The 24,928-nt window shown below is 47.1% G+C and overlaps 2 protein-coding genes across 7 annotated transcripts in view; both read right to left on the bottom strand.

Annotated features, from left to right (window-relative positions):
• capn12 (calpain 12) overlaps positions 1 to 5,906 on the bottom strand; it is a 51,594-nt gene extending 45,688 nt beyond the window's left edge. For both annotated transcript variants that reach the window (XM_048522378.2, XM_059641013.1), the window contains exons 1-2: positions 5,564 to 5,906; positions 5,071 to 5,140 (exon numbers count right to left, since the gene is read on the bottom strand). In XM_048522378.2, coding sequence (XP_048378335.1) covers positions 5,071 to 5,140; positions 5,564 to 5,812 — 319 coding nt within the window. In that variant the 5' untranslated portion in view covers positions 5,813 to 5,906. The remainder of the gene's footprint in view (positions 1 to 5,070; positions 5,141 to 5,563) is intronic.
• A 596-nt stretch (positions 5,907 to 6,502) lies between these two features.
• LOC125447871 (reticulon-1-A-like) overlaps positions 6,503 to 24,928 on the bottom strand; it is a 92,670-nt gene continuing 74,244 nt past the window's right edge. For 4 of the 5 annotated variants that reach the window (XM_048522660.2, XM_048522662.2, XM_048522663.2 and 1 more), the window contains 4 exons: positions 15,324 to 15,393; positions 11,951 to 11,997; positions 11,571 to 11,629; positions 6,503 to 10,968 (listed from right to left, as the gene is read on the bottom strand). In XM_048522660.2, coding sequence (XP_048378617.2) covers positions 10,926 to 10,968; positions 11,571 to 11,629; positions 11,951 to 11,997; positions 15,324 to 15,393 — 219 coding nt within the window. In that variant the 3' untranslated portion in view covers positions 6,503 to 10,925. The remainder of the gene's footprint in view (positions 10,969 to 11,570; positions 11,630 to 11,950; positions 11,998 to 15,323; positions 15,394 to 24,928) is intronic. The other variant, XM_048522661.2, reaches the window with a different exon arrangement.

The following is a 24,928-nucleotide window of genomic DNA, read 5'->3' as shown; positions in this document are numbered from 1 at the left end:
GTTATCTCAGATTCTGCAGCATTGGCAGTTCCTATTATCTCTGGTTAATTAATGCCCTGTTTCCTTCACTATCTTTACCTGGTCAGGCCTACATGTGACTCCAGACCCACAGCAATGTGGTTGATGCTTAACTGCCCTCTGGGCAATTAGAGATGGATAATAAATACTGGCCTGGCTACTGATGCCCGTGTCCTGTGAAAGGAATTAAGAAAAAAGTTCACTAGTGATTGAACAATTTTCTGCACCATTCTCGACTCCTCAGATGTTGAAGCAGTCCATGTTCATGTGCAACAATATCCAGGCTTGGGGTGAAATGTACCAAGAAACATTTGTGCCACTCAGCTGGGTATTGGGAAATTTCACCAAGAGTATACGGTGTAATTCTGGGTACCCTACTCTGAAAGGGACATATTTAGTTCAAAAGCAGTTAAGGGAAGGATGATGAGGCTGAGGGAAGGAGAGATTTTAACACAATGACGCTGAAGGAACTGTGATATGTTTCCAAGTCAGGATGGTGAGTGGTTTGGAGGGGAGCTAGTAGATTGTGGTATTCCCATGCACCTGGTATCTTTCCAAATAGCAAACCTTTTATCCTGAGAATGTGACCCTGCCCCCCCGCCTTGTTCTTGATTTCCTTATCATTTTTACACTGTCTCCCCTATGCAGCCTCTTAAGGCTTTTCAGTGTCAATTATTTTCATCAGGTAACAATGTAGTTATACTTATGATGTTCTTAGGGCTGTCTCCACAGCCGTCATCCTGAGGAAGAAGCCGGTTGTAGCCGTTTCATGGATTTGGAGTCAGCGGAGTATGCAATTATGCATGCTATATATTTATGTCGCACCAACTGGGGCTTTATAAAACACAACATGGCACCGAGCCACATAAGAGATATTTGTTCAGATGACCTGGCTTTATCAAAAATGGAGTTTGACTAAGAGCCTTAACAGAGGAAGGTGAGGTTGAGAGGTTTAGGGAAGAAAATTCCAGAGCTTGAGATTCATGCAACTGAAGGCACGGCCACCAAATACTGGGTAATTAATGTCAGGAAGCGCAAGATGTCAGATTAGAATAGAGATCTTGAGGTGTGGGGGGATTGGGGAGGGAAGGAAGTGGGTAGTTGCAGAGTATGAGAAGTCAGCAGGTGCTAGGCAACAGCGATTTGTAAACAAGGAGGACTATTTTCAAATTACAGTGTTGCCTAGCCAGGTGCCGTAGTTGGTCAGCGAGTCCCAGGTGGTGATAGGGGCCCAGAACTTGGTATGGGCTAGGACACAGCAGAAGTTCTGAAATTTATGGAGCCCAAATGTGGGAGACCAGCCAGGAATCTGTAGGAACAGACAAGTTAAGAGACAGCGATAGTATGAATGAAGGTTTCAATTACAGCTGGAATCATAGAATTCCTGCAATGTGGCAGCAGGCCATTCTGCCCATCGAGTCCACATAAACCCTTCAAAGAGCATCCCACCCTATCCCTGTAACCATGCATTTCCCGTGGCTAATCCACATAACCCGCACATCTCTGGACTATGGGAGGAAACCAGAGCACCCAGAGGAAGCCAAAGTATGTCACAGGGAGAACAAACAAAATTCCACACAGACAGCCACTGCGGGGGTGGAATCAAACCCAGGTCTCTGTAACTGAGGCAGCGGTGCTGACCACGGAGCCACGGTGCTGAACTGATATAAATTGTAAAACTGGCGATGTTATGAAATGCACTGCAGCAGCTTGTCAAGCTTCCTTTGAGCACTTTACAAACCTGCAACTCTACCATCTGTAGGACAAGGGCAGCAGACACATGGGAACATCAGCTCCTCCAAGTTTCCCTCCAAATCTCTTAATATCCTGACTTGAAAATATGTCTTCATTCGTTCATTGCCGCTGCGTCAAAATCCTGGAACTTGCTCCTCACACGCACTGTGGCTGTCTGTACAGCACAATGGCTGCAGTAGTTCAAGAAAGCAGCTCACCACCACCTTCTCAAGGGGCAACTTAGGAATGGGCAATGAATGCCAGTGATGCCAATGTACCATGAATTTTTCTTTTAAAGTCTGGCAGTTATACTATACATAGTTGAGGTTTTTGTTCCACCCTCCTAAGTAATGGAGTGCAGTTATCAATCCCACAGCACAATTTGTGAAGCAGGAAAATAAAAGTGTGAATAATTTTACCCTACTCCAATTTCACAGTCTTAAAAAATTGCTTTACATTCCCTCTGTTGTCCATATAGGCATTGGTTTCTCTTCAAATTGGTATGATCCTATTATTTTACGATTTTTTTTACAATTGTACACGTAAAGTATTTATTTCTTAGGGCTATATGCTAGTTTTTCAGTCTATCAGTTTCTGTATTGACTTTCATAAGTTGACTTTCATTCTACTGAAGCCAACTTCAGTTAAAATGAAAAATCTGGATTTGTGACTCCCTTCTCAAATTTAACATCAAATTCACTGTCTGCAAGATACAGGGATCCCTGACTTACAAACATCTGACCTAGGAACGCTGATACTGACGAGTGCAGTCTCATTGGGAGTGTAATTTTAAATATCCAATATACAAATATTTCCTGTACTTATGGACAGCTGCTTTATATTGTTCTGCATTTGTATTGCAACTTGTGAACAGACTCAGGAATGGAACCCTGTACTCCCTTTGTCAGACAGTTAACTAGCTTTGTCTCTATCCTCAACACTCCACCTCTTACCTCATGCCCCGCCTGGGGTCCTTCTGATGTTAAACCAAGATTCCCCCCACCCTCTCGAACAAGCACAAAACGTTTGGCAGAAGGACAGAGAAGTTCTCCCTTGCGTCTCTACCGATATCCACCCCCCAAATGACATTCCAGAAAGCAGATGATCTGCTCATTATCGCAACGCTGTTTGTGGGAGGTTGCTGTTCTCAATTAGTGCTGCGTTTCCTACGTCGCAACTGTGCCTTCACTTCAAAAAGCATTTCACTAGCTGTGGAGAGTTTTTGGTCGTCTTGCAATTGATTGTGCTGCTGTATGAACGAACAATTTTTTTCGATCAACTGTTGGAATACCGCTCTGATTACTCTTCCCTATATAGTTGCACCCGGAACTAACCAAAGCCACTGGATCATTAAATTGCTGATCATACCACCCTAAAGATGAGCCTCTGATCGACGATGATCCCATCCTTTTTAAAACTGAATTTGAGCTTATTTATATAGTTGCTGTATCTCTCATATTGTGCCACCATATTCAGACCTGTTCACGACTAGACATAAGGCGTAGAGCTGGATGAACGCAGCAGGCCAGGCAGCATAAGAGGAGCAGGAAGGCTGACATTTCGGGCCTAGACCCTTATTCAGAAATGACAAGCCTGTGTTCCCTCAGGGTATTTTTCATGTGCTGTAGTTTTCTTACCTTTCAACACCTCTGAATTGTTTCTGATTATATCTTAATCACTGACAGAGTCATTTTTCTAAACCTGAAGTAATTAATCTTTGCCTTCTAATCTGTGCTCCAGTCCCAATCAGGAATATAGAACTTTTCATTCCCGAGCTATCCGCATATCCTGTAGTATCCAAAAATCTTATCAACTTCAATCCTAAATGTATCTAAGCATCCAGAGCCAACGAACGTGAAAGATTTACACTGCCTCGAGAATAGACATTTCCCTCATCTTTCTGGTTTTTTTGCCGAATGTGGGAATTGCTGGCTGGATCAGCATTTATTGACCATCGGTCAATGCCCTTTGAGAAGATGGTGGTGAGCTGATTTCTTGAGCCGCTGCAGTCCATGTGTTGTCGTTGGATTCAGCGTATTGCTGGGGAAGAAATTCCACGGTTCTCCCCCGTGACACTGAAGGAACAGCAATATATTTCCAAGTCAGGACAGGGAGTGGTTTGGAGAGAAACCTGTAGATGTGCTGTTCCTGTGTATCTGATACCCTTCTAAATATCCAATCCTTTATCCTGAAAATGTGACACCACCTCCCCCCCCCTCCCCAACCCCCGTTCTTGATTTCCTTGCCAAGGGAAACATTTTCTTAGTGTCTACCCCGTGCAACCCCTTAAAGCTTTTCAGTGTAAATTGTTTTCATTCGGTCACTAGGTGATTATGCTTCTTGTGACGGCCGACTGATGTTCTGACCGAGTGCTGCCTCCATGCGCATCATCCTGAAGCGAAAAGCTGGTCGCAGTATTTCCATAGATTTGAAGCCACTTGGAGTATGCAACAAAAAGACCGTACATTTATATAGCACCTATAATAAGCTGGCGCTTTATAAAACCCAGCATGGCACCGAGCCACATAACGAGATATTAAATCAGATGGACCCGGCTGGATCATAGACGGAGATTCATTGGGAGGCTTAGCAGAGGAAAGGGAGGTTGAGGGAGTGGAATTCCAGAGCTCGAGACATAGACACCCCTCAGGACAGGTACAGCAAGGGGTGAGACACGGAGTAAAGTTCTAAGTTAACCCCATCAAACACTCCCAGGAGAGGGACAGTATAGGGTTAGAGGCAGAGTGAAGCTCTCTCGACACTGTCCCATCAAACACTCCCAGGGCAGGGACAGCACGGGGTCGGATACAGAATAAAGCCCCCTCTACACTGTCCCATCAAACACTCCCAGGACAGGGACAGCATAGGGTTAGAGGCAGAGTGAAGCTGCCTCTACGCTGTCCGATGAAAGACTGTTAAGACAAACACAACACAGTGTTAAAACACAGTCAAACTTTCTACCCTCCCCCCCGCCCCCAACACCCGGCCTCCCTCCTCCCAAACACTCCCAGGAGCGGTGTAGCACGGGCTGCGCCTTCAGGCTCACCTTGAATGGCTCAACCAACAGCAGGCCAGATTCGTGACACCTATTTCAATTTATTGTCCCGAGTGGTGCTGGGGACCAGGAAGTCAATCAAATGATTCTTGCACCTTGGACCTTTGAATTTCATAGTGTACACTGTGATCTTATCCATCCAGGTACACGCTGGAGAGTAAAACGAAAGAATATTTCCCAAGGGATGAACCGGACCTCCCGGCTGTGCGAGCAGTCGCGTTCAGGAGCAGAGAAAGATTCACAAGAGAGTGATTGACACTCACCGAGTACGCCTTGACGAATATCTGTGCGGCTAATCGAATCCACAAAAAAACGGGGCTTTGAAAACAGTTCCTGTAATTTGAATTAACATCGAACGTTTCAAACTTACTTTGCTATCTGCAAACATTTCAGACTTCCACAGACGTTTACATAGTGCCCAAAATCAGGTAAATTCCATAGTGGCACGACAATCAGTTCCAGACTGATTCTGTACATTCCCCGGTAAATACCGATACACTCCTCCCGGGACCCCCCTAGATACTGATATATACTATGTGAAAAGGACGCATAATACATAAGAGACCAAATGAGCAGGTCTTTGCTGTTTTGCGGTCACAGCGCCGTCTAGAATCTCCCAGTCTGGGATCGTTGGGAAGGACAAGGATCACTCTGAGGAACGAAGTCCCTGAACTTTCACAAACTTTTTTCTCTCTGTTCCCCCAGTCCATCCCAGTCTGTCTTCCCTGGTTCCCACTTTGATCGACCTGATCTTACATTAGCTCGGATCCACTCGATCCCCGTTTCCTTCACTGCTCCGAGAGACTCCGCTGCTGCAGGAAATTTCGGATCTTCGAAAAGCTTCTGGTCCCGCAGCAACTGGCTCCGGATCTGCTCGTAGTCCTGACCCTGGAACCGCACCAGGTTCTCCCGGCTCCCGGGGCCGGTCGCCGCGGGAGTGACCTCGGGCTCCTCTAGGAGAGAGGGGTCAGTTTCTTCCAGCATCCCCGAGTCCGTGTTCCCCATCGTCCTGCCTCTGCTCCTGCCCAGCTCCCCTCCAAATCACACGCTCCCTGCTGTCTCCGCTCTCTCTCTCTGGCTTTCCCTTCGTCCTTCAAACCCCAGCCCCTCCCTCCCACTCTGTCCCTCCCACCTTGAGCCCCACCCTCCCTTTGTCACTCCCTCTCCCTTATTCCCCCTGTCCCTTGCTGCCTCCCTCATTCCCTCCCACTGTCTGATCCTCCCTCTATCTGCTCCTCCCTCCCTCTGCTCCTCTCCCTTCCCCACTCCCTCCTCTTCTCAAATCCCTCCCTTTCTCTCCCCCAACGTCTCTTTCCTTCCCCCTCTCTCTGTCCCTCCTCTTCCTCAGCCCTCCATCTTTTTCATTCTCTGTTCCTCCCTTTCTCATTATTTGTCCCTTCCCTCCTTGCCTTCTCTGCCCCCCTTGTCCCTGCATCTTGTTCTCCATCTCTTCCTCCCTCTCTCTACTGCCCCTCCCTGTCTCCTTCTATTACCTTCCTCTCCCTTTTGTCTTCTCCCCCAGCACCTTCCCTCTTTTTCTCCCTCACCCCTCCCTTTCTTTTGTACTCTCTCTCACATTCTCACCATCGCTCCAACTATCTCATACTTTCCCTCCTTCCCATTCCTTCTCTACTTGCCTCACAGGGAGAGATTTTCTGGTCTTGTACTGGTGTCCAGATATGAGTCACACACTGCTTGTTGAGGAAAACCTCTTTTATTGTACTGTTTCAGATGCAGGTATCGGTTCTCTTACAAATTCAGACTTGATCAATAGAGCACAGGGCCCAGTGAATTGGCTAGCAACACCCCACTGTGATCAAAAGTGACACATTTCAAAATAGATTTCCTCCTCACCTCCGTTCCTAAAGCTGCTGCAAAGGATCTGCAGAGTGAGAGGCAGTGAGGTTGAAACCATCAGAGAAAAACTGAACCTCCCTCTTAGTCAGTGTGAGATATTGTTAGCCACAATTTTATTCAGAAAAAGGTATCTTCCAAATAGAAAAAACAATGCATTGATGTAGCAAGTTTTATTATTGCAGGACATCCCACTGCACTTTGCATCTTGTAATGATTTTCTAATCAATCTGTTCACAGATTCTTATTTCACACCTTTTGAACTTGGGTCTCTTTACCTGGAGATGGGGACACTGCCACTGCACTGTAGCCCACTTTGCATCTTGTAAGATGTCAGAAACACAGTGACTAATTTGTGTGTAGCAACATTGGTGTGGTAATGTCCAAATACTCTGCAGTTGGGAGACAGTCTCACAAAGAGGTAGGTGCATTACTAAACTGAGCCACCCCAGCAGTCAGATTGTAGTTGAGATTTAGTGCATGTGTCAGTCTGTTGTGCTGGTGTCAGCATTCACTGGGCTTACAAGCTTTTGGAAAACATTTAATTGTGACCACTGGAGTAATCCAGAGAAATCTCAAAGGAGATCATTTTGCTCCCCTTTATTCTTTCACACTGGCAAATCCAGCATTTATTACCCGTTCCCAAGTGCCTTTGCATTGAATGTCTTATTTGGGCATTTCAGAGGGCAGTTAAGAGCCAACCAAATTGCTGTGGTGACTGGAGTCACATGTAAGCCAGACCAGATACGGACTGCAGATTTCCCTTTAGGAGCATTAGATAGCTTTACAATAAATTGACAATAGTTTCACAGTCACTATGGCTACAATTTTAATTTCTGATTTATGATTCAGATTTAAATTCCACCCACTCAATGGTTAGATTGGAACCCATGTCTCCACTGCATTTACCTGGGCGTCAGAGTTACTGGACCAGCAACATTACCACTGCATCACTGCCTTCCATTGTGATGCACAAGTAACATAAAATTCTTTCATCAGCCTTGTGTGTTGCGAAGGATCAAATTTCTTTATGTTATATTCTGATCTGGACACAAGCCAAAAGTCCTCACAGCAGTACTTTTTAACTTGTCAATAATAGAGTCAAAAAGCATGGGAACAGGCCATTCTATTCCATTCCATGCTGACCATAATCCCAAACTCAGGTAGTCCCATCTCCCTGTGTTTGGCGCATATCCTTTCAAACATTTCTCATTCATGTAGTTATCTAAGTGTCTTTTGAATGTTTTAACTTTTTGATTATGTTGAAAGAGCAAAATGCTGCTGGGAATTGGTAAAAAAGACAGAAAATAATGGAAATACTTAAGCAGAAAAGACAGTTAATGTTTTGTCAGTATAATAAAGTATTCGAGATTTGATAGTTCAAGAACAGGCTAGCTGTAAGAGAATGGTCTGTGAATAAATGAAAGACAGGAGAGATTAAATGTCAGAAAAATCAGTCATTGCAGACCTGAGGGTGGAAATAAAGTAAACAAAAGAAGTGGCTAGATCAGGCATCCTTTGAAAGCTAAAAAACAAGCAAAACCAGTTCACACAAAGAAAAGGAGACAGAATGGCGATGAGGAGATTATGGCCAGATATTAATAATCTCATTGTTGAGTTCAGAAGGCTCTGAAGTAAACAACTGAAAAATTAGATGCTGTTTCATGAATTTGCATTGAACTTCACTGAGACACTCCAGCAAGCCGAGGTCGAGGTGAGAACAAAGTGAGTGTTCCAATGACAAGAGTCTGGATACTTGGTCATGTTTGCTGACCGAACCAAAGTGTTCTGCTGAATGGTCACCTCATTTTTGTTTGGTCTCCCCACAGGAGGGCTGACTACACTGGAAGCAGCAATCAGGGGAGATGATGGACTGTCTGGTGGTGTTATCGCTGATCTGTTGTAATCCAGAAACCCAGGAAATGGCCTGGGGACCTGGGTATAAATCCTGCCACAGCAGATGGTGGAATGTGAATTTAATAAAAATCTGAAATTAGGAGGTCAAAGATGACTGTGAATTGATTGTCAGGAAAAAAACTTGTGGGTCTCTTTTGTCCTTTAGGGGAGGAAACTGCCATCCTTACCTGGTCTAGGATCTAAATCACATGACACCAGGTTACAGTCCAACAGGTTTATTTGAAAACACAAGTTTTCGGAGCATATCCCTTCGTCAGGTGTTTTCAAATAAACCTGTTGGGCTGTAACCTGGTGTTGTGTGATTTCCTTGTCCACCCCGGTCCAACACTGGCACTTCCACATCATGACTTATCTGGTCTGGCCAACGTGTGACCCCAGACCCACATAATTGTGGTTGACTTTTAACTGCCTTCTGGTCAATTAGGGATGGGAAATAAATGCTGGCCTGGTCAGTGCTGCCCTCAGCCTGTGAATGACTTTTAAAAAGTGCAGAATACTGATGTAAATCACTGTTTAACTTAGAAGTATATGCACAATGTCAGTTTATGTTCTCATAAGATATACAGGTGGGGTTTACAGGACCAGAGCTTGTGGAGTGTAATTTATTTCCTTCTGTAAATTCATTTCCAACTGTTAAATTCCTATTATAAGTTCCTAACTCTGTATTTTTCAAGAATATTGCTGAGCATGATATTTAACAATAGCTGGCAGCACAACAAGAGACAGGCATGAACTGGCTCCTATCACATTCCTGGCTAATTGCTGGATTGTAGTTTGATGGTATATGATGGATAGTCTGCCCACCGTCACTTGCCTTGTGCTGCCACCCACAGCTGGGACCTTTCCCCTGTTATAATCCCAACCTCCTACCAGGCCTGCAGGGACCACCACTGGGGGAAGGATGCTATCACAGTGTCTCATCGTTTACCGAGACTTTGAGACATGAACTTCACAATAGTAGAAAGAAAAGTTAATGGGAATTGCATGCAGATGTAGCATTTGGAATATATCATAATTTTTGATGCTTTAGTTGATATGCAGCAAGCACCATTGAAAAAAATATATACAGGCTTTTTCGCCCCACAGTCTCATCTCTCACAGTTGTCACATTTTGAGGGTTGGTGTTTCCATGAGCATTGGGTGGACTTATTCACGTGGCTGTTTCTCAAGTTTGACCATGACAGCAAGACATCAGATATGAAGGGTCTCACAGCCAAAGCCCCCCTCAAAGGTTATCCATACAGAAACATAAAGCTCTTAAGGAGAGAGGCCGGCATAGTGGGATGATCCCTGGTCTAGCAATCCAGTAGCACAGTAGAAGGGTTTGGGGGTGTGGGTTGAAATCCCAACTGAAAGCGAGTCCTAGTGAGCAGCTTTTGATGGTTGTGAAAATCCAGCCAGTTCATTAATGTCCCTTTAAGCAGAGGAAATCCGCCCACCCTCACCTGGTCTGCCCTACATGTGGCTCCAAATCCCCCACAGCAGCAGTCACCATCATAGCTGGGGTAGGTCACAAATGGTGACCTTGTCGGATACCCAAATTCTGTCAAAGAAATAAAAGGGATCAGAAGTTTTCAAACTGAGAGGTTTTGTGTAAATCTTGAACCTTTCAAACCACGGCTGTAAATGATAATTCCATGTGTGGTGACTCAGTGCCTCTGAGGGAGCATTTTCACCTCTACACCCTGAACCCCTTCTGCCGGATCCCCTCATCCTACAATTCTATACTTTAACCGCCCTCTACCTAAAGATGTCACCTAACACTGTACCTCAGAGGCTTAAGGATGCTCCAATATCTAGTATAAATAAGGCCTCTTATAGAAATAGAGGGAGGAGGGAAGTGGGTGGGAAAGTGAAGCTGAGGTAGAAAATAAGCTATAATCATATTGAACAGCAGAGACCCTAGTTCTTTTGCTTTTTTTTGTCTACAGCTCCTGTCTCTGCTTTTCGATGTATAACTCCCTCTCTGAACTCTTAACTCCCTTCACTCACAAGGCCTGGCCTACTTACATTACCATCCCTCCCGTTCTCTAGATCCATAGGCCCCCTTAGGCTAAATTCTGAATTTGTTAACTAATAAAGCCATGTTCACATTCCATCCAGGCTCCTGTGAGGTATCGCTGTTGTGAAGAGGCCAGCTGGGTGGAGTAGGATTGTGTCCTGCATTAAAAGATAACTTAATCTGAAAGGCTGCCCCTTGGACCAAGCGACATATGTAGCCTTTTAAAGAGATGTTCGGTCCCTGTGCTCTGATTTGTGGGCGGTTAAGACTGTCGATTATAAAGATTAATTGCATTGTTGGGTCCAGGAGTTTGCTCAGTGACTGTGGGTTCGCCTCTTGATTTTCTCATTCAGCTTTGGGTTTGGATCCTGGGAGCTTGGCCTGGATCCTGTGAAGACAGAAAGAGAGACTGACTGAAGAGAGATGGAGCTTCCTCTGGTCTGCTCCCGGCTATCGAGGTCTAACTGGTATGGACTCAGCGGCTCGCACAGGAGAACATCTGGGGCTGGGGTTTGTGAGCAAGCGTGTTTGTCTGTTGGACAGTGGGAGAGGGGTCGGGGGAATGGACAGTCAGCAGGAGACAGGGTCAGTGGGAGAGGGTTAGTGGGAAGGGGCTTAATTGGGGAGGGGTGTTAATGGGGGAGAAAGGGGGTCAGTGGTGGAGAGTGAAGTTCAATGGTAGGGTTTGGTAGGGGAGGGTGTCAGTGGGGCAGAGGGTCAGTGGAGTGGGGAGTCAGTGAGGAAGGGGGATACTGGGGGAGAAGCAGGGGTTCAGTGAGGAAAGCAGTCAGTGGGAGTGGTTCAGTGGCAAGGGGGTCAGTTGGGGATGGGTGTCAATAGGGTGGGTGTGGTGGAGGAAGGGATCAGAGGAGGGGAACAATGGGGGAGGGGAGGGAGAGAGTGGGGGTAGTGGGGAGGAGGATGGGGGGGGGGCAGTGGGGGAGATGGACAGTAGAGACCATTATCTGAAGCCAATAAAGAGAAGCGTACTTTGCTGTGAATTCCTTGATCTGTCCTCTCACCAGCCCCAGGTACTGATTGATGTGAACCTGATGGAGAAATGAGAAAATCAGTAAAGTCACAGAGGTTAGTAAGGCAGGGGGAGGCCATTCTTATCACACAGCTATAGCTCCTTATACAGCGCAGATCATTCACACACACAGACATACTCACACACACAGACACACAAATACACAGACACACACACACACTACCCAGCAAGGGGACATTGGAAGGAATCAGCTACTCAACGATTGCCCTCATGGCACTGAGGCCAAGCTCTACCTCCTGCTACATGTCAACCCTTATAGGTTGTACACATCTGGTAAATGGCAGGAGGCCGAGGTGGAGAAGGTGGCTCCAGTACGTACCTTGTGTTTCCGATACACCAAAGGAACAATGAAGACGGCAACTGTTGCTGAAAACAAGAGAAAACAATATCAGGGCATGTGGAGTGTTTTCTAAAAACTTTATTCGTCCATGGGACATAGATGTCACTGGCAAGGCTGGACTTGTTACCTGTCCCAAATCACTGGTGAGTTAATGGCTTGCTTAGCCATTTCAGATGGCAAATAAGAGCCAACCCATTGTGGTGGGTAGGGAGTCACGCGTAGGCCAGCCCGGGTAAGCATGGCTAATTTACTTCCCAAAGAGATGTTAGTGAACCAGATGGGTTTTTAAAATGATTACCAATGATCCGTGTTGTGGTCATCATTACTGAGAGTAACTTTAAATATAAACATATGAACAAGAGTAGGCCAATCAGCCCATTGAGTCATTCCACTATTCAATAAGATCATAGCTGAACTGATTTTAACCTCAACTCTACATTCCTGCATATCCCTGATAATTTTTCATCCCCATGGTCATCAATTGTACAAGTACATCATCTCACGGCACAGTTAGAGGCCATTTGGTCCATTGACCCCATGCCAGCTCTTTGAAAGAGCTCTCCACTTGGTCCCAGTCCCCTCTGATCCTGCTCTTTTACCGATAGTCCTACAATACTTTCACACTTTGAGAATTATTACAATTTTCCCTTTGGTTCCTATTGAATCTGTTTCCATCATTTTTTCAGACAGTGCATCTGACCATAACATGGCGCTGTAAGGTCAAGCAACTGGTTAAGGAGGAAGAAGAATGCTTCTGTAAGGTTTCAAAAACAAAGGGTCTAGAGGGATACAAGTTATCCATGAAGAAGCTGAATAAAGGGCTTAGGAGAGCTGTAAGGGGGCATGAGAAAACCTTGGCAGACAGGATCAAGGAAAACGCCAAGGCTTTTACATGTACGTGAGGAATAAGAGAATAACCAGAGAAAGGGTAGGGCCGATCAAGGATTGTAAAGGGAATTTGTGCACAGAGCCTAAAGAGATAGGAGAGGTCCTTAATGAATACTTTTCTTTGGTATTCACAACTGAGGAGGACCTAGTTATAGAGGAGGATAGTGTGAAACAGGCTGGTGGGCTAGAAGAGGTTGAAGTTAGGAAGGAAGATGTACTAGGAGTTTTGAGGAAGTTGAAGATAGATAAGTCCCCTGGGCCTGATGGGATTTATCCAAGAATTCTGTGGAAAGCAAGGGAAGAGATCAGAGGGCCTTTGGCAATGATCTCCCCATCCTCACTGTCAACGGGTATAGTGCTGGAAGTTTGGAGAGAGGCAACCATCATTCCCTTGTTCAAAAAAGGGAATCAGGATAACCCTGGAAATTACAGGCCAGTTAGTCTTACGTCAGTGGTGGGAAAATTATTGGAAAAGGCTCTGAGAAATAGGATTTATGGTCACTTGGAAAGGCACAGTTTGATTCGTGATAGTCAGCATGGATTTGTGAGGGGTAGAACATGCCTCACAAACCTTATTGAATTCTTTGAAGAGGTGGCCCAACACTTGGATGAAGATAGAGCAGTGGATGTGGTATACATGGATTTATGTAAGGCGTTTGATAAGGTTCCCCATGGTAGGTTCATGCAGAAGGTAAGGAGGCATGGGACAGGGGGAAATGTGGCAGATTGGATTCAGAATTGGTTAGAAGACAAAGGGTGGTAGTGCCGGAAAATATTCAACATGGTGCTCAGTTATGACTGGAGTACCACAAGGATCTGTTCTCAGTTCTCTTGAATTTGTGATTGTTGTAAATGATTTGGATGAAGGCGTGAAAGGGTAGATTAGCAAATTCGCGAATGATATGAAGACAGTTCATGTTGGGGACAGTGCAGAGAGCTGTTCTAGGTTACAAAGTGTCATTAATAGGGTGCAGAGCTGGGCTGAGAAGTAGCAGATGGAGTATAACCCTAAAAAGTGTGAGGTGATTCATTTTGGAAGGACAAACTTGAAAGCAGAATACAGGGTTAATGGAAAGATTCTTGGCAGTGTGGAGGAGCAGAGGGATCTTGGAGTTCATGTCCATAGTTCTCTAAAAGCCGCTACCCAGGTGTATAGAATTGTTAAGGAGGAGTATGGTGTGTTAGCTTTCATTAACAGAGGGATTGAGTTCAAGAACCATGAAGTTATGCTCCAGCTATACAAAAGCCTGGTTTAGCCACATCTGGAGTATTGTGTCCAATTCTGGTCGCCTCATTACAGGAAAGACATGGAATCATTGGCAAAGGTGCAGAGACGATTTACCAGGATGTTGCCTGGAATGGAGTGAAGGTCTTACGAGGAAAGTTTGAGAGAGCTAGGGCTTTTCTCTTTAGAATGATGAAGGATGAGAGATGACTTGATAGAGGTGTTCAAAATGATCAGAGGTATAGATAGAGTGGACAGCCAGAGAATTTTTTTCCTGGGGTGGAGGTAGTTTTTATGAAGGGGCATAGTTTTAAAATGAGTGGGGGTAGATATAGGAGAGTTGTCAGAGGCAGGTTCTTTACTTAGAGAGTGGTTGGGGCGTGGAATGCATTGCCAAAGTGGGTAGTGGAGTCGGTCTCATTAGGAGCATTTAAGTGGCTATTAGATAGGCTTTGGATGATAGTATAAGGTAGGGGTGGAGGTTAGATAGACGTTAGGATTAGGGTAAAAGTTTGGCACAACATCGAGGGCCAAAGGACCTGTACAGTGCTGTACTGTTCTATGTTCTATGTTCTAACTCACTGCATAAAAATAAATCTTCCTCCTCTGTTTCTTGGTCTGTTATTTTCAATTTGGGCCAATTGGTTACTGACCCTCCAGCCAGGTGGAAATGTGGTCTATCACAAACTACTCATCATATTGAACATGTTGATAAAATGTTCCCTTAGCTTTCTCTGCTCTAAGGTGAACCATCCCAGTTTCTCTAATCTCTGCACATGAACTGAAGTCTCTCATCCCTGGTTCTTTACCCATGTGTATGTTTTCTTCAAAAGCAAAGCAATAAAAGGAGTAAAGTGGTAAATTCTACCTGACCCATTTCGCTAATTAGATCATGTTCGGTTTCATCTTACATGAGGTCAGTTTACTCAGCAGAGGACAAGGACAGGTTCTGAGCTCTTCCTGCTTGACTGATTCAGTTTCACACCAGATGCTTTGTCTGTCATTAAGCAAGTTTCAGTTCTGTTGCTCCCCCTGGGAATTTCTGCTGCCCAGTTCACATTGTCAAAGCTATTTGACCAATACTTTGAAAATGTGTCAACAGGGAGAATCCTTACAGGAACTCCGGGCTTCTCCCAGTCCGGGGGTGTGCTCCTGGCAGAGTCAGAGTGGGAGCCAGAACAACCCTACAGGCTGGCTTTACAGATTTAGTAACTTCGACAGGCACGCCTTATTCCTTACCCAGAATAGTGAGGGTCAGGCCGTTAAATATGGCTCCAACATATGTCATCAACCACAGCAGCACTCCGAACTGGAAAACAGACACATAAACTCAGCAGCTAATCTTTCCCACAGTCAGAAACCAGTAAAACTACTGAATGGGACACACTGTTCCAACTTATGCACTTCGAATTGGAAATCCAGTCTGATCAGCACATTCACTTCCATGTGTGGTTTCTTTTAACTGTTTTACTCCTGCAGGGTTGCAATGTCCCCATCGTAGAATTGTATAGAATTCGACCAAGGACGCCATTCAGCCCCTGGTTGCCCTGTGGCTGCATGCTGAAAGAGGTCATAAGCTATAGGAGCATGAGGAGGCTATTCAGTCTGCATTGAGCCTGCTCTGCCACTCAGTGAGATCATGGATCAGCCTTAACCCCATTTTTCTGCCTGATCTCCACATCCCTTGGATACTGATTAGAAATCTGTCTTTCTCAGCCTTTGATCCACTTAATGAAAACAGCAAATGCTGGAGATCACAGCTGGTCGGGCAGCATCAATAGAGAGAGAGCAAGCTAATGTTTCTAGTCTAGGTGACTCTTAATCAGAGCTGAAGTGAAGTGTGGAGGGAACAGTATTTATGCTAAAGTTGGGGGTAGGGTTGGGGTGTACAGTGCTAGGAGAGAAAAGATGTTGATTGACTTAATGACCCAGCCTTGAGAGCCTGCTGTGGTAAAGAATTCCGCAGATTCATTCCCTTCTAAGAAATTTCTCCTCATCTCTGTTTTAAACGTAAGTCACCTTATTCTGGAGGAGCAGCACCTCACACTCTGCCTCAGGACCCTACAACCCAATGGTCTCAATGTGACTTTACAAGCTTCAAAATCTCCCCACACCCGGCCTCATCCCAAGTCCAACCCTCCCTCTCATCCCTGCCTCGACCTGTCCATCTTCTCTCCCACCTATCTGCTCCTCCCATCCCACTGACCAATCCCCACCACTGCCTACCTGCACTCACTTATCACCATCCCACCTATCTTCCCCAGCCTGACCTCCCCATCTCTATTTATTTCACAGCCCCCTTCCCCTCCCCCATTTCTGAAGAAGGGTCCCAACCTGAAATGTCAGCTTTCCTGCTCCTCTGATGCTGCCTGGCCTGCTGTGTTCCTCCAGCTCCACGCTGTGTTACCTCTGGGTCCAGCATCGGCAGTTCTTACCACCTCTACACTATATCTGCTTTTCACATCCTCTGTCCCACAGAAAGTAACCTCAGCTTCTCCAAAGCCCTCCAGATCGATGAAGTACTGTACCAACTGGGCTATTTCAAATAATATAAAGCAGAGCATCTTGCATTCAAACTGAAAACGGAACATCCTGGAAATGCACAGTCGGCTATCAGATTTTTTAGAGGACAGAAGTAAAGTGGGTTTTCATTTCTAACAAAAGCAAAGTACTACTGATGCTGGCAAACTGAAACAAACACAGGAAGTGTTAGAGAAACTCGACAGTCCTGGAGAGAGAAGCAGAATTAACGTTTCAAGTTCAGAATTACTCTTCAGAACTGAAACTAACATTATAACTCTGTTTCACACTTCACAGAGGCTGCTGCTGGTCACTGCCTTGGATCAAATCCTGAGTTAAACTCAGAGAGATGTACAACACGGAAATAGACCCCTGTCCATGCCGACCAGACATCCTAAATAAATCCAGTCTCATTTACCAGCATTGGCCCATATCCCTTTAAAACCCTTCCTATTCATATACCCATCCTGATGCCTTTTAAATGTTGTAATTGTACCAGCCTCCACCACTTCCTCTCGCAGCTCTTTCCATACACACAGCCTCATTTGTGTGAGAAAGTTACCCCTTAGGTTCCGTTTAAGTCTTTCCCCTCCCATTTTAAACCCATGCCCTCTAGTTTTGGACTCCCCTACCCGAGGAAAAAGATCTTGCCTATTCACCTCATCCATGCCCCTACTGATTTTATAAACCTTTATAAGGTCACTCCTCAACCTCCAAAGCTCCACGAAAAATGCGGATGAGGACATATGAGCGATTCATTCAGAATACTCTGTTGAAATTCTTTTGGAGCTAGCTGCAATGAAGACGGAGATGAATGATTGTGAATGGGACTTATCAATCAGGTGGGGCACAAGCAGCAGAAATTTAGATGATCCAAGATTCCTGCTGGTGGGAGATGGGGGATAGAGAAGTGGAGGGGGTGGGAGGGACCATTAAGAATTATGCTCCACATCCTCCTGCTAAGAACCAAATTGAGAATATGAACCAATTCTGAAGAAAAGTCATACAGAACTTGAAACATTAACTCTATATGTCTCTCAACAGATGCTGCCAGTTCTGAGTTTCTTTAGCATTCTCTGTTTGTTTCAGACTTTCAGCATCCACAGTATTTTGCTGTTACGCAGAAAGTGAGTCACCCTTGACCTTTGTCATGTTTACAAAACAGGAATGACCTTTTGTTAAATTGAGACAAATGATTTTTCAGCTAACATCAGAACAAGACCTTGAGACAATATTTGTTTTCACCTTTTTTTACAGTGACAGACCCATTTCCATGAGTCTCATAGCCCAACATTAAACAGGGACAGACCTGTCCCCAAAAATACTGTATCCCAGTGCCAGTAACAGACTTGACCCCACCAGGCCCATACCCCAGCATTATACAGTGACAGACCTGCCCTGTACCCGAGTGATAAACAGTGATAGACCTGTCCCAACCAGTCCAACATACCAGTGTCATAAGTGACAGACCTGTCCTCACAGGTACTGTACCTGAGTATAATACAGTGACACATCTGTCCCCACCAGACTGTACCCCAGTGTTATACAGTGACAGACCTGTCCCTACTGGTATGGCGCCTCAGTGTAATGCACTGATAGACTTGTTCCCACCATTACTATTCCCCAGTGTTATACAGTGACAAACCTGACCCCACCAGTTCGATATCTCAGTGTCATACAGTTGACATGCCTTTTCCCACTAGTCCTGTGCCCCAATGTCACACACTGACAGGCCTGTCCTCACCCACACTGTACCCTGTGTTGTACAGTGACAGACCTGTCTCCATCAGTCTTGTACCACAGTTTTATACAGCAACAGACCTATCTTCACCAGTCCTTCGCCCCAGTGTTATTCAGCAACGGACCTGTCCCTACCAATATTGTATGCCAGTGTTGTACTGTTACACAACTGTCCCCACCTGTACTGTACCCCAGTGTTATACAGTGACAGACCTGTCCCCCACCAGTACTGTACCCCAGTGTTATACAGTGACAGACCTGTCCCCACCTGTACTGTGCCCCAGTGTTATACAGTGACAGACCTGTCCCCACCTGTACTGTGCCCCAGTGTTATACAGTGACAGACCTGGCCCCACCTGTACTGTACCCCAGTGTTATACAGTGACAGACCTGTCCCCGCCAGTACTGTGCCCTAGTGTTATACAGTGACAGACCTGTCCCCACCAGTACTGTACCCCAGTGTTATACAGTGACAGACCTGTCCCCACCAGTACTGTACCCCAGTGTTATACAGTGACAGACCTGTCCCCACCTGTACTGTACCCCAGTGTTATACAGTGACAGACCTGTCCCCCACCAGTACTGTGCCCCAGTGTTATACAGTGACAGACCTGTCCCCACCAGTACTGTACCCCAGTGTTATACAGCGACAGACCTGTCCCCATCAGTACTGTGCCCCAGTGTTATACAGTGACAGACCTGTCCCCACCAGTACTGTACCCCAGTGTTATACAATGACAGACCTGTCCCCATCAGTACTGTATCCCAGTGTTATACAGTGACAGACCTGTCCCCATCAGTACTGTACCCCAGTGTTATACAATGACAGACCTGTCCCCATCAGTACTGTATCCCAGTGTTATACAGTGACAGACCTGTCCCCATCAGTACTGTACCCCAGTGTTATACAATGACAGACCTGTCCCCATCAGTACTGTGCCCCAGTGTTATACAGTGACAGACCTCTCCCCACCAGTACTGTACCAAAGTGTTATACAGTGACAGACCTGTCCCCATCAGTACTGTATCCCAGTGTTATACAGTGACAGACCTGTCCCCATCAGTACTGTACCCCAGTGTTATACAGTGACAGACCTGTCCCCACCAGTACTGTACCCCAGTGTGAGACAGTGACAGACCTGTCCCCCACCAGTACTGTACCCCAGTGTTATACAGTGACAGACCTGTCCCCACCTGTACTGTGCCCCAGTGTTATACAGTGACAGATCTGTTCCCACCATTACTATTCCCCAGTGTTACACAGTGACAAATCTGTCCCCACCTGTACTGTGCCCCAGTGTTATACAGTGACAGACCTGCCCCAATCAGTACTGTACCCCAGTGTTATACAGTGACAAACCTGTCCCCACCAGTACTGTACCCCAGTGTTATACAGTGACAGACCTGTCCCCATCAGTACTGTACCCCAATGTTATACAGTGACAGACCTGTCCACCACCAGTACTGTACCCCAGTGTTATATAGCGACAGACCTGTCCCCATCAGTACTGTACCCCAGTGTTATACAGCGACAGACCTGTCCCCATCAGTACTGTACCCCAGTGTTATACAGTGACAGACCTGTCCCCATCAGTACTGTACCCCAGTGTTATACAGTGACAGACTTGTTCCCACTATTACTATTCCCCAGTGTTATACAGTGACAAACCTGACCCCACCAGTTCGATATCTCAGTGTCATACAGTTGACATGCCTTTTCCCACTAGTCCTGTGCCCCAATGTCACACACTGACAGGCCTGTCCTCACCCATACTGTACCCTGTGTTGTACAGTGACAGACCTGTCTCCATCAGTCTTGTACCACAGTTTTATACAGCAACAGACCTGTCTTCACCAGTCCTACGCCCCAGTGTTATTCAGCAACGGACCTGTCCCTACCAGTATTGTATGCCAGTGTTGTACTGTTACAGGCCTGTCCCCACCTGTACTGTACCCCAGTGTTATACAGTGACAGACCTGTCCCCACCTGTACTGTGCCCCAGTGTTATACAGTGACAGACCTGTTCCCACCATTACTATTCCCCAGTGTTACACAGTGACAAACCTGTCCCCACCTGTACTGTGCCCCAGTGTTATACAGTGACAGACCTGTCCCCACCTTTACTGTACCCCAGTGTTATACAGTGACAGACCTGTCCCCGCCAGTACTGCACCCCAGTGTTATACAGTGACAGACCTGTCCCCACCTGTACTGTGCCCCAGTGTTATACAGTGACAGACCTGTCCCCACCAGTACTGTACCCCAGTGTTATACAGTGACAGACCTGTCCCCACCAGTACTGTACCCCAGTGTTATACAGTGACAGACCTGTCCCCGCCAGTACTGTACCCCAGTGTTATACAGTGACAGACCTGTCCCCACCTGTACTGTGCCCCAGTGTTATACAGTGACAGACCTGTCCCCACCAGGACTGTACCCCAGTGTTATACAGTGACAGACCTGTCCCCACCAGTACTGTACCCCAGTGTTATACAGTGACAGACCTGTCCCCACCAGTACTGTACCCCAGTGTTATACAGTGACAGACCTGTCCCCACCAGTACTGTACCCCAGTGTCATACAGTGACAGACCTGTCCCCATCAGTACTGTACCCCAGTGTTATACAGTGACAGACCTGTCCCCACCAGTACTGTACCCCAGTGTGAGACAGTGACAGACCTGTCCCCCACCAGTACTGTACCCCAGTGTTATACAGTGACAGACCTGTCCCCATCAGTACTGTACCACAGTGTTATACAGTGACAGACCTGTCCCCACCAGTACTGTACCCCAGTGTTATATAGCGACAGACCTGTCCCCATCAGTACTGTACCCCAGTGTTATACAGCGACAGACCTGTCCCCATCAGTACTGTACCCCAATGTTATACAGTGACAGACCTGTCCCCCATCAGTACTGTACTCCAGTGTTACACAGTGACAGACCTGTCCCCACCAGTACTGTACCCCAGTGTTATATAGCGACAGACCTGTCCCCATCAGTACTGTACCCCAGTGTTATACAGCGACAGACCTGTCCCCATCAGTACTGTACCCCAGTGTTATACAGTGACAGACCTGTCCCCCACCGGTACTGTACCCCAGTGTTATACAATGACAGACCTGTCCCCATCAGTACTGTACCCCAGTGTTATACAGTGACAGACTTGTTCCCACCATTACTATTCCCCAGTGTTATACAGTGACAAACCTGACCCCACCAGTTCGATATCTCAGTGTCATACAGTTGACATGCCTTTTCCCACTAGTCCTGTGCCCCAATGTCACACACTGACAGGCCTGTCCTCACCCATACTGTACCCTGTGTTGTACAGTGACAGACCTGTCTCCATCAGTCTTGTACCACAGTTTTATACAGCAACAGACCTGTCTTCACCAGTCCTACGCCCCAGTGTTATTCAGCAACGGACCTGTCCCTACCAGTATTGTATGCCAGCGTTGTACTGTTACAGACCTGTCCCCACCTGTACTGTACCCCAGTGTTATACAGTGACAGACCTGTCCCCACCTGTACTGTGTCCCAGTGTTATACAGTGACAGACCTGTCCCCACCAGTACGGTACCCCAGTGTTATACAGTGACAGACCTGTCCCCACCTGTACTGTGCCCCAGTGTTATACAGTGACAGACCTGTCCCCACCTGTACTGTACCCCAGTGTTATACAGTGACAGACCTGTCCCTGCCAGTACTGTACCCCAGTGTTATACAGTGACAGACCTGTCCCCACCTGTACTGTGCCCCAGTGTTATACAGTGACAGACCTGTCCCCACCTGTACTGTACCCCAGTGTTATACAGTGACAGACCTGTCCCCACCTGTACTGTACCCCAGTGTTATACAGTGACAGACCTGTCCCCACCTGTACTGTGCCCCAGTGTTATACAGTGACAGACCTGTCCCCACCAGTACTGTACCCCAGTGTTATACACTGACAGACCTGTCCCCACCAGTACTGTACCCCAGTGTTATACAGTGACAGACCTGTCCCCACCTGTACTGTGCCCCAGTGTTATACAGTGACAGACCTGTCCCCACCAGTACTGTACCCCAGTGTTATACAGTGACAGACCTGTCCCCATCAGTACTGTACCCCAGTGTTATACAGTGACAGACCTGTCCCCACCAGGACTGTACCCCAGTGTTATACAGTGACAGACCTGTCCCCACCGGTACTGTACCCCAGTGTTATACAATGACAGACCTGTCCCCATCAGTACTGTGCCCCAGTGTTATACAGTGACAGACCTGTCCCCACCAGTACTGTATCTCAGTGTTATACAGTGACAGACCAGTCCCCACCAGTACTGTACCCCAGTGTTATACAATGACAGACCTGTCCCCATCAGTACTGTACCCCAGTGTCATACAGTGACAGACCTGTCCCCATCAGTACTGTACCCCAGTGTTATACAGTAACAGACCTGTCCCCATTGGTACTGTACCCCAGTGTTATACAGTGACAGACCTGTCCCCATCGGTACTGTACCCCAGTGTTATACAGCGACAGACCTGTCCCCATCAGTACTGCACCCCAGTGTTATACAGTGACAGACCTGTCCGCACCAGTACTGTACCCCAGTGTTATACAGTGACAGACGTGTCCCCATCAGTACTGTACCCCAGTGTTATACAGTGACAGACCTGTCCCCACCAGTACTGTACCCCAGTGTGAGACAGTGACAGACCTGTCCCCCAACAGTACTGTACCCCAGTGTTATACAGTGACAGACCTGTCCCCATCAGTACTGTACCCCAGTGTTATACAGTGACAGACCTGTCCCCACCAGTACTGTACCCCAGTGTTATACAGTGACAGACCTGTCCCCATCAGTACTGTACCCCAGTGTTATACAGTAACAGACCTGTCCCCATCAGTACTGTGCCCCAGTGTTATACAGTGACAGACCTGTCCCCACCAGTACTGTATCCCAGTGTTATACAGTGACAGAGATAATGGGAACTGCAGATGCTGGAGATTCCAAGATAATAAAATGTGAGGCTGGATGAACACAGCAGGCCAAGCAGCATCTCAGGAGCACAAAAGCTGACGTTTCGGGCCTAGACCCTTCATCAGAGAGGGGGATGGAGGGAGGGAACTGGAATAAATAGGGAGAGAGGGGGAGGCGTACCGAAGATGGAGAGTAAAGAAGATAGGTGGAGAGGGTGTAGGTGGGGAGGGAGGGAGGGGATAGGTCAGTCCAGGGAAGACGGACAGGTCAAGGAGGTGGGATGAGGTTAGTAGGTAGCTGGGGGTGCGGCTTGGGGTGGGAGGAAGGGATGGGTGAGAGGAAGAACCGGTTAGGGAGGCAGAGACAGGTTGGACTGGTTTTGGGATGCAGTGGGTGGGGGGGAAGAGCTGGGCTGGTTGTGTGGTGCAGTGGGGGGAGGGGATGAACTGGGCTGGTTGAGGGATGCAGTGGGGGAAGGGGAGATTTTGAAACTGGTGAAGTCCACATTGATACCATATGGCTGCAGGGTTCCCAGGCGGAATATGAGTTGCTGTTCCTGCAACCTTCGGGTGGCATCATTGTGGCAGTGCAGGAGGCCCATGATGGACATGTCATCAAGAGAATGGGAGGGGGAGTGGAAATGGTTTGCGACTGGGAGGTGCAGTTGTTTGTTGCGAACTGAGCGGAGGTGTTCTGCAAAGCGGTCCCCAAGCCTCCGCTTGGTTTCCCCAATGTAGAGAAAGCCGCACCGGGTACAGTGGATGCAGTATACCACATTGGCAGATGTGCAGGTGAACCTCTGCTTAATGTGGAATGTCATCTTGGGGCCTGGGATGGGGGTGAGGGAGGAGGTGTGGGGACAAGTGTAGCATTTCCTGCGGTTGCAGGGGAAGGTGCCGGGTGTGGTGGGGTTGGAGGGCAGTGTGGAGCGAACAAGGGAGTCACGGAGAGAGTGGTCTCTCCGGAAAGCAGACAGGGGTGGGGATGGAAAAATGTCTTGGGTGGTGGGGTCGGATTGTAAATGGCGGAAGTGTCGGAGGATAATGCGTTGTATCCGGAGGTTGGTAGGGTGGTGTGTGAGAACGAGGGGGATCCTCTTGGGGCGGTTGTGGCGGGGGCGGGGTGTGAGGGATGTGTCGCGGGAAATGCGGGAGACGCGGTCAAGGGCGTTCTCAATCACCGTGGGGGGGAAGTTGCGGTCCTTAAAGAACTTGGACATCTGGGATGTGCGGGAGTGGAATGTCTTATCGTGGGAGCAGATGCGGCGGAGGCGGAGGAATTGGGAATAGGGGATGGAATTTTTGCAGGAGGGTGGGTGGGAGGAGGTGTATTCTAGGTAGCTGTGGGAGTCGGTGGGCTTGAAATGGACATCAGTTACAAGCTGGTTGCCTGAGATGGAGACTGAGAGGTCCAGGAAGGTGAGGGATGTGCTGGAGATGGCCCAGGTGAACTGAAGGTTGGGGTGGAAGGTGTTGGTGAAGTGGATGAACTGTTCGAGCTCCTCTGGGGAGCAGTTCAGAGAAGGTTCATTAGGATGATCCCTGACGTGGAGGGATTATTTTATGAGCAAAGATTAAACAATTTGGAACTCTACTCACTGGAGTTCAGAAGA

The sequence above is a fragment of the Stegostoma tigrinum genome, chromosome 39 (genome assembly GCF_030684315.1).
Source record: "Stegostoma tigrinum isolate sSteTig4 chromosome 39, sSteTig4.hap1, whole genome shotgun sequence".
Lineage (NCBI taxonomy): Eukaryota > Metazoa > Chordata > Chondrichthyes > Orectolobiformes > Stegostomatidae > Stegostoma > Stegostoma tigrinum.
Note: the sequence above shows the minus strand (reverse complement) of the source record. Positions and strands in the feature narration are given on the sequence as shown.